The sequence below is a fragment of the Procambarus clarkii genome, chromosome 7 (assembly GCF_040958095.1).
Source record: "Procambarus clarkii isolate CNS0578487 chromosome 7, FALCON_Pclarkii_2.0, whole genome shotgun sequence".
Taxonomy (NCBI): Eukaryota; Metazoa; Arthropoda; class Malacostraca; order Decapoda; family Cambaridae; genus Procambarus; species Procambarus clarkii.
Window position 1 is genome coordinate 54,694,821 of NC_091156.1, and position 9,816 is coordinate 54,704,636.

Genomic DNA, 9,816 nt, shown 5'->3' on the forward strand with positions numbered 1-9,816 from the left:
GTGGCTGAATTCAAGAGGCCAGGATCGAAGTTTTGAATCATCCAGCTGACTGTGTTGCCAGAGGCGGGTGAGGAGTGTTGCCGCCGTCTGACAGTTCCACTACTTTATGCGGATCCAGTGTAGTTTTATTCAGAAAACTTATCATCAATTTTAATACTATGTTTGAGTGAACCTTCGTCTCTAGGGCTATTTGAGTAGACCATTTATGTGGCACTGCATTGCATCTGACATTGAATCCTTGGTTTGCGATAACAAATAAGACCACTGAGGAGAGTTGCTGGGACACGAGTATGAACACCCAGCTGTCGACCTTGACTTAAGGAAGTAAGGATTTACCTGTGTATTCTTCCAGTGTCACAGCGGGCAAGTCCGACCGAGAGTAACAGAGGTGAGGTTGGATTTCCCCACTCGCCAGGAATACAATTCAAGGCCAGCCCTTGGCTGACTGGGAGGCCCCTAGGGTGAGCAGTGGCTTCCAAGTACAAGGGGGGTGAAGACCCGCGGGATTAACCCTAACTACGGAATGAAGGAAGGAACAGGTGTTAAAATGATGACAGTACTTCTCTGAGCTGTAATCTAAATCATCAGTAATCGGTCATTCATCAAACAACATGTCTTCAATTTTGTCCTCTGAGAGTCATTTTGCAACACAGCGGCTGACCATAGACCGGGAGCTCGTAGATGATGCATCAGACATGGTTGCTACCTTAAACCTGGGGCTCCCCACCACCAGGAGGCCTCAGGCATCCATTTAATACCCCAGTAACCACGTGGAACTTTTTAATCCTACGTTATACCTATGAGCGCCCCTAGGAACTCTGCACACCTCTGATCTAGTGCTTAAAACCGCTCGGTGCAGTGTGGGGGATAACCCTTTCCATCATGTTTTGAACAAATCCTTTACAGGCTATTCCCCCTCTGTAGTAGGTATATAATTGTAGAATTGTGCTGGGTCCCCAAGTTATATTGGTATTGCCTATAATTAACTCACAGATGCCGCTACTAAAGAATCCATTCATATAGGTCCTATCTCCAAAAATGCTATTCCTTTCTTAGAGTTCTACTCAGTCATTCAAAATGCATTCTGCAACCACCAGAGAGACAGATTGTCGTCTATTGGAAAAAAACAACTAAATACCATTAACTGCGACCTCTGGCCTTCCCCTTCCTCCCCCTCTAGCACTGTAACACAAGGTGACAACTCTGCCACAGGTTACATATTGGCCACACACGATTCACTCATGGGAACTAGACCAAAGTTCTGCACCTAACTATCAGAACTTCATTGTCCCATTTACAGTACCGCTCCTCCTAATTTTCAGGATGATTAGAAATCATGTTTTCCCAGTGTGTTATTAATCATATGTTCATTGATAAAATACTAGGTGAAGCTTTTTTTTTTATTTATATTTTTACATGCAAGCATGCGATTTAAATTACAATAAAACATAAAATCAGTAACATAACAGAACAAAACAAGAAACCGCCGGCCAGAAGGACCGACAGAACAACAAGTACCAAAACTGGAAAGGGTACAGGAAATGCAGAATAAATACACAAAAGGTTACAAAATAGAGAACAAAACAGAAAACAATCACAAACAAGCATGCAATGCAAGCAAAACAAGAACATAGCAACAAGTTAAAACATTTTAGCAGTATGAAACAAAACAGAAGCGCCGGCCTGAAGGACCGACAACAAAGCACAACAGTATGAACAAAATGAAATATAATAAAAAATACAAGAAAATAGCACACCACACAACCAGCCAATAACAAACAAAAAAATATAAAAAAGATACAAATAAAAGACAAACACAACACATAAACTTAAAATAAAACACATAGGGCACGGTAATAACACAAAATAAATACATGAAGACTAAAACACACACCAAGCCACCCGCCTCGCCACAAACAAAGGGAGAGTCACGGGCACAAACTACCGAAAGGCAAACAAACAGCCAGAAGGGCACACAGCACAAAAGTAAGCACAAAAGTAGAAGATCATCAGACATACTTGCCCGGAAACACGTCCCGAGGGAATCGTACATGGAACACCTCCCATCGCAACCACTGCCAAGGGCCCTGACCATCCACCGGGGACGCCATATCATCCGGGACATTGGCCACAAACACCCTCAAACAGGGCACCCAAATGGTATCACTCCTGACCCGAGTGACCAGCACACGCTCCCACACCAATGGAACTGCCCCACCCTGAAAGTCCAGCGCCTCCTCGCAGATCAGTAACAGAGCAATCCGCGCCCAGTGACCCAAGGGCATCACAGACTCCGGTAACACAGTCCCCAAGTCCCCAATGGACATCCTCAGAGGAGGGAGCCGGACAGAAGGCAACATCACAGGGGCCAAAGCGTCCACGGGCACACCACGGACGACCGCCGGGATACCGAACTGCGCACATCCTTCTGCAAGGTCACCACCAGGCCACGCCCAACCCCTTCATCTCCACCATCCCTGGCAGCGGAGGCCACCACGCCCCACCGCGGAGAGGCCCCCGGTGGAGAAGAAACATCAGGCACACCCGAGACACAGGCACCAACGTCAGCAGGCACATGGACTTCCGCCACCACTAACTGCGGAGCCAGCGACGCATCCGGAACCACTCCATCCACACCCGAAGACCCACAGTCACTAAATTCCCCAACATCAGCCCAGGCAGACGACGAACGCCGGGAACGTTTGGGCACCGGCCTGAGATCGTCAGAGCTGGAAGCTGACTCAGAAACACGGGTCCCACTAGCCGGACGAACTGACGCCCGCCGCAGAACAGCAGCAGCCACGACCACAGGGGGATCCGGACCACACACATCAGGGGCCCCCACAGCCACCCAGCTCAGCCGGGATCCGAGGCGAGGATGCAGGGCCAGGCGCAGCAGCTGAAGTCGGGTGTGCACACGGCGATGCCTCACAGGGAGCAACAGGAAGGTTCATGGGAGCAGCAGCGACAGGAGCAGGAGTAGCATCCGACGGCACCGCAACATCCGGAGGAGGGTCGATGACAACCGGGAGAACGTCGGGCGACGCAGGGGAAGCCTCAGCAACGAACGGGACGCTCACCTCCTCACCCCCGGAGTCCTCGTCCAGAGGGAGCGGCGGGAAATCCTCTTCCCGGAACAAGTTGACTTGAGCAACCGGGGCTGCATCGCACCCGGCAGCCTGATACCCCAACAGGCCACACCGGAAACAGGTACGAGGCTGCCGGGCATAGTATAACCGGACGTAGTACCCCAGAAGCCGGACCGAAGATGGAATATCCGACCGCAGGCGCATCCCCAAGGTGCGAACGTTCGTCCGCCTACCTGCATACCTCCCAAAGGAGAGCGTGTTGACCCTCACACTGATGACCGCTCCAAACCGCTGAAAGTAACGCCGGAGAACGTCTTCGGGAAACTCCAGGGGCGCCCCATGCACACTGTCATACGTCAGTGCACCACTACGGTCCGAGATGGATACAGAGCCGGCACCACCCGGCAGCGACAATGAACGTCCCTCGTAACGACGGAGAAAATCACGGTACACCTCCTCCGTCACGAACTTGATGACAACCCGGTGGGCAGTTACAAGCTCAATACCGTAAACGGGCATCACAGGGACACGGAGCATGTCGCACATGACCATTTCAATAGCCGCATATCCAGCACGACCAGTGAACTCCAGGCCCACGGAGTTCACGTGCTTAACAGGAGGAAGGGGACCACCCATGGCAAGCTCGCCACGTCAACACGCAGCCAGCAACAACAGCAGGGGGGGGGGGGCAGAGACGCCCACACCCCCTGGTGACGAAGACAGCGAACACTCCAAACTACCAGCGGCCAGACAACACGTCTGTACCCCACGGCAGCGCCAGGTGGACTCTCAGGTGAAACTGGTACCTTTGACATAGATCAGTTTGTATTTTTGTTCTCTTATTGGCTTCCATAGAATAATATCTAGAAAATTCTTATTTTCTGTGCCACAAACGATGCTAAATTTTCTTTTGGACCCGCTGCCAAATTTTGCTCATTTCTAATGTAAATGAAATGAAGTGAATGCCATCAATCTCTGTAGTACAGAAGGACAGGGATGGTGAGTGGTGTCGTGTAGATGACTGTCACGTGGTAAAACATATGAGGAGCAGGTACTGTGGGCGATGGTTTCAGTGGTGAGTGCACTCCCTTCATGTAAGGTGATAATTGCCACCTCACTACACATCTTTACTACCTGTTAAACTGTAACAAATAACTGAAATCTGGAACGCCTTGCCAGTCAAAATAGACACTCTACAACATGCGCATTCAGTATCTAACTGGCAGAGTGAGACTGACAACGTTTACAGTAGTTAGCATGATATGAACGGTACATCCAGAACTACCAGAGAAATGAGTGTACTACCCTTAAACATCGAGTAGCGTAGAGGCGGTGTAACTACTGAGGAAACCAACATCACGAAGACTTTGTGGTAGTAAGAAGCACACTTCGGTTTAAGAAAACTCGCGAGCTTAGACCCCAACATTATATATTACCAGGAGAATGATAAGCTGCCTAATATTAATACAAGATCAAGTTTTGCATTACATGAATCAATGAATTATACAAATAGTTGTATGGTGGGAGGGTCCAACCTCCCATGTAACCCTCATGGACAAAGCTGTTAGCAATAAGTCAAAACAACCCCCAGTGCCCCACACCCCCTCCCTCGAACATTGTCGCTGCTGAGGAAGGTAAGAAGGGACTGAATACAATGAAATATTATAAAATATATTCTGAGGAAACAACTAAAGGAAAATATAAAGGTAATAGGTGAAGTGATAAGGTCAGTAATTATTGTTCTACTGCTCGAGAAAATGACCAATGTCATAAAAACCCCAAAGCTGGAGTAACATTGCCCGATCTTGAAAATGTATTTAATTTTTTATATTTTAACAGCATTTTTCTGCTGCTTCGAACACGAAATATACATGGCAAACATAAAATACCAAATGGAACTAACAGTAATTATAAGAGGTTGGTTGATGAACTTTCAGTCACTTAAGCTGATGGAATAGGTTGCCAGCAAATACTGAGGGAAGTTCATTATGCATCGACCAGCTGAACTTTACGGCCATTCACTGGCATGATGGCTCTGCTGCTCTGAGACCGTGGGTCTGGAATTTTCTGGACGTGTATCATACCTTGCCCTTGAGATTGTCCTGTTGGATATGCTACATGTTCGTGTTGTCGATGTGTATGGGCTCCAACTGTTAACTACCCATCGGGCACTTGTGAAGTTTCACTCCACTGCTGTTTATAAGGACTTTGTGGCTGGTTATGATGGGCGCTCATTTACTCTCCCTGGGGACGGTGGTACCGTCGGTATATCTGATCAATGCTGCTCGGTGACATATGTGGTACTGCATTGTGTGCCGTTCGAGTTCACAGAGGCCATACTTTGATGGTACTTTAGCCAGTTTGGGACTATAGTTTCCATCCGGATGAACTCCGTCTCTTCCGGCAGGTGGCGTGGTGTCTCATGTGGAACCCGGACTCTCGCCCTGTGGCTCAAGTCACCTGTTCCCCTCCATGGTTACCTTGATGGGCTACAATATGCGGGCGTTCCACAGAGCAACGAGCATTTTTTTTGGTGGTGGCCTTTACCAGGCAGCCGCTTGTACTGGAGTGGCGGCTGCTCCTGTGAACTTATTTAGAGAAGAAGATTTCTCTCCATTGGTGGTGCAGGACCTGTCGCCTTGTGATGGAGTGGTTGGGAAGGTTTCCACACTGCCTGCTGACCCGGTGGTGGACCGGGTTCCTCGGCTGGTGAGCCGGTGGATACGAGTGGTGGTGGTGCTCGTGACGAGGTGGTGGTGTTAGTGACGAGGTGGTGGACGAGGAGGTTGACATAACTGGTACACCTTAACCGATCACACCAAAATCAGACCCTTAAAAGGAATTGAAATTTCCATCGAAGTCTTCTTCCATTTGGGTTCTGTGGGTGATAGGGGGTTTTGTCACTGGGGTACCGAATTTAATGCCTCAGCCTTGTACGGCTCCTGGTCGTCTGATCTCTGACGACGAGCTATTGGTTTGGGAGGCTTACTACTTACATTTTCGGGAGCGGGAGTACCCGGATAAATATGAGTAGTTCGTGTGTTTGGGTTTAGTTTGTTTGTTTGTCTTTGTTTTGGTTGGTGCGTCTTCTTGCGTGTCTGTATGGGATTTTGTTTCCCAGTGTCTGCGTGCATGGGTGCGTGTTTTTGTGTGTGCGAGTGTGTGGTGTGGATGTTTGTTTCTGGCTCTTGCGTGGGCCTGTTCAGACGTATCTTCATTTGGCCTTTGCGACCTGTTGTTTTTGTTTGTGGGGCGTTATTCCTAACAAATTCCACAAAAATCGAATATGTCTGAAAAATTTCTAAAAATACTACAAGGTTCTGGCAACACCGTGGTGCAAACCATTTTATGTTATGATAAAAAATAACTTAATTAGAGTAATTTTCCCAGCCGCAACTGTCCCCAATCCGGTCGTCGTGGCTTGGGTGCGCCATAGGGTGTTGTTTCGTACGTCATAAATCTCTATTATGTTGTAATAGCATGGAAAATAGCTTGTTATGCATAAACAAATTATAAACTCACCCATTGGCAACAGTCTCGAGTGACAGAAGGGGGAGGGTTCAGCTGAGTCAGTCACACATTGTATCTCCCTGCTGGTGGAGCTATTGTCCACGCGGTCTCGCTCGAATATCGCATTTTTTGTCGCATCTACTCCACAATGCCACGCGTGTCGAACAGAAAGAAAGCTCTAAGTGCCAGAGGCACACACGCTAACCTTGTAAAGCTGCAACGGAAAGCATCTGCTGCCACTTTGCTGCAAAGCCAGATTCTGAGGAGTGAAGATAGAGGTAACCTCTCTGTGAGGCGTGTGGCGGCGGCCGCTACCTCACTACACACTCTCCCACCCTGCACCACACCACCAACCGCTCCGGGTGATGCACACACCACTCTTGATGTTGCATTTACAGCTCCAGATGTTGCACATAATGGTCTTGGTGTTGCATTTATAGCTGCAGATGTTGAACACACCGCTCTTGATGTTGAAGGGCCCAGCACCTCACATGATGTTTCAGCAACTCTCAACATTTCCACAAAGCATAAATGTACCCAGAGCAGTGCCAAAAAACGAGTGAAGTTATTTCGAGAAGGAAAAGAAGGAAAAAATGATAATGACAGTGGCAGTGACAGTGACAGTGAAGGGAAATGTCGAATAAATCCACGTGAGTCAGTGCTAATGGTGACAGATAAGAGGCTTGAAAATTACCTAGATGACAATTGTATATTCAAGTACTGCTCAAAGGCTACGGCACGTCATAAAATTAAAATTGTGCAACATGATGTGCAAGTGACAAAAACCTGTAGTTTTTGTTATTGTAAACATACTGAAGCATTGAATGCAAATCATGAAAATCTAATATCCTTACTGTACAGCAACATGCTAAATGGCAACGGATATACATATTACCAAAGCATGTGTTCTATAAATAACATAAAATTTGTATCACATAAACCATATAACGAGATCCAGAAGAAGATAAGAGATGCTGCTAATGAGAGATGGGTGCATTTGCAAGAAAACACTCGCAGTATTATATTCAGTCATTACAAAAATCATTTGGATAGACACCCCATTGCTGGCGTCCTGGACATTGATGTGTCCTTTGATGGATCTTGGCATACAAGGGGCCATCATTCACAAATTGGCAGTGCTTTTGTTGTGGAAATATTCACAGGGCTGGTTGTGGACTACAATACTTTCTGCAAAAACTTCACCAAGTGTTCTGCGTTCAAGCATAGAAAACAAAATGGAAAAATAACACAGGCTGAGTTTGACACTGAAATGGGTAAACATTTACCGGATTGTGACAAGAACTACAATGGAACTGCCAAAAATATGGAACCGGATGCCACGGTATTGATGTGGGGTCGATCTCTAGACAAAAAACTCAGGTATACGACCTTGGTCGGTGATGGTGATTCTTCAGCCTTCAATAAAATTTGTGCAATGAATAATGGTGATGGACCATATGCAGACGTAAGAGTGGATAAGGTTGAGTGCATAAATCACTTCAGCAAGAGACTTGCAACACAGCTTCGTAACTTTCAGAAAACAGCTGTCGAATTGAAGGAGACAAAAGAGCCTGTCAAAAAGACCAGACGAATGTCATTGGTCAATGGGAAGGGAAAATTAACTGACAACACCATTCTGAAGTTGGCAAGTTACTTTACAAAAGCCATTAGGGATAACATCAACTAGGACTGGAAACAAATGAGGGATGCCTGCCTGTCTGGACTGTTCCATGCAACGTCGACGGATGAAAAGCCAATGCACATGCATTGCCCTAAAGGCAAAGACTCTTGGTGTTTCCACCAGCAAGACATTATAAATAAAATGACCCCACGATCACACAAGACGATGAAAGTACATTTTCAGCTACCCAGTATTCACATGACTGAAGTCTTGAAGATATACAACAATCTTGTATCGGAGGACAACATGAACAAGTGCCTGAAGGGGAAGACTCAGAATCCAAACGAGTCTCTACACCACCGAGTTTGGAAACTCGCCCCAAAGACAAATATGTTAGTCGAGTATTGGTAGACTTCGCCATGGCAATGACAGTTGTCAACTAAACGCTGGGTATATGATGGGATCTCTGACGAACCTCCTTGGTCTACCACAGAGTGACAATCGGGACCGGTACTTCAACATGAAGGACAAGAAGATGCAGAATCCAACGAGATGCACCACCAAGCCAAGAAAGGCCCCTGAGGAAGCTGACCCTGGCTATGGGGCAGGTGCCTACTAGTGCCATTGCAGTGCCACCTTGAGGACCCATATTTCAGACCAATTATTTTAGGTTAGTATGTTTTAGTGTTATATTTTGATATTACATCATAAATAATGGTAAATATATAACTGCTTTGAAGGAACTGGGTTCTAGGCTCTTTGAAACAACAAGGGGCCCTGGAGCTGCCAGCTTTCTTTTCCAGCGCCTCAGCATGGCGATACAGAGGGGAAATGTGCACTGCATTCAGGGTTCCTGCCCGCCATCTGAGGAGCTGGAGGAACTCGACAACCTATGATAACCATCTTTGTACCCTATATGTAACTCCTTTTTTGTAACAAAGTTCCAAATAAAAAATATATATATGTGTACATACAAAAGAATGGGGGTGGTAGGAGAAGATAATATTGGTGTTCAGTGAGAAACTACAAGGTCTCCCCTGAATACTTTTTATTTTCTTCTCCGAGGTTATGGGTCCCCACATTGACACCAGAGATAGTACCCTCACAAACTTTTTATAACTGCTTGATTTTTTTTTTATTTTTTTTATTTTTTTTTGTTATCAGGCGATCTTCATGGAACTTACACACCTTACTGAAGGCATGCCTATCTACAAGGATGCAAATTTTGAATGATATTGGTCGACATCAACCTCAGCCACAGGTGGTTGAACTTTGACCTTTATTTTCTACAGGTAAGTAATTAGCAACTACATGGTTGAATTACTTTTTCATTTATTATTCAATTTACATGAAGCTTGCACATTATATGTAGAGTTTATCCCTCTACACAATTGTGTATTTTTATTTTCCTAAGTCCATTTATTGATTTTATAAATATATATAAACATTATGTTATTGCATATTTTTGGGGGGAACTTTGAAAATTTGTATTATTGCACTAAATAAATTTTGGATAGAAATATTCCTAAAACACCTCTATTATACAGTAATGTGATAGCTGAGTGTCATGGAAATGATTTCGGTTGACAAGTGTTT

At 46.0% G+C, this 9,816-nt stretch overlaps 1 protein-coding gene across 1 annotated transcript; it reads left to right on the top strand.

Annotated features, from left to right (window-relative positions):
* The first annotated feature begins 6,747 nt into the window (after nt 1-6,747).
* On the top strand, nt 6,748-9,447 carry LOC138358253 (uncharacterized). The gene is made up of 2 exons (XM_069316020.1): nt 6,748-8,890; nt 9,385-9,447. The coding sequence occupies exon 1, from the start codon at nt 6,748-6,750 to the stop codon at nt 8,284-8,286; it is 1,539 nt and encodes a 512-aa protein (XP_069172121.1). The 3' UTR covers nt 8,287-8,890; nt 9,385-9,447.
* The last annotated feature ends 369 nt before the right edge of the window (nt 9,448-9,816 follow it).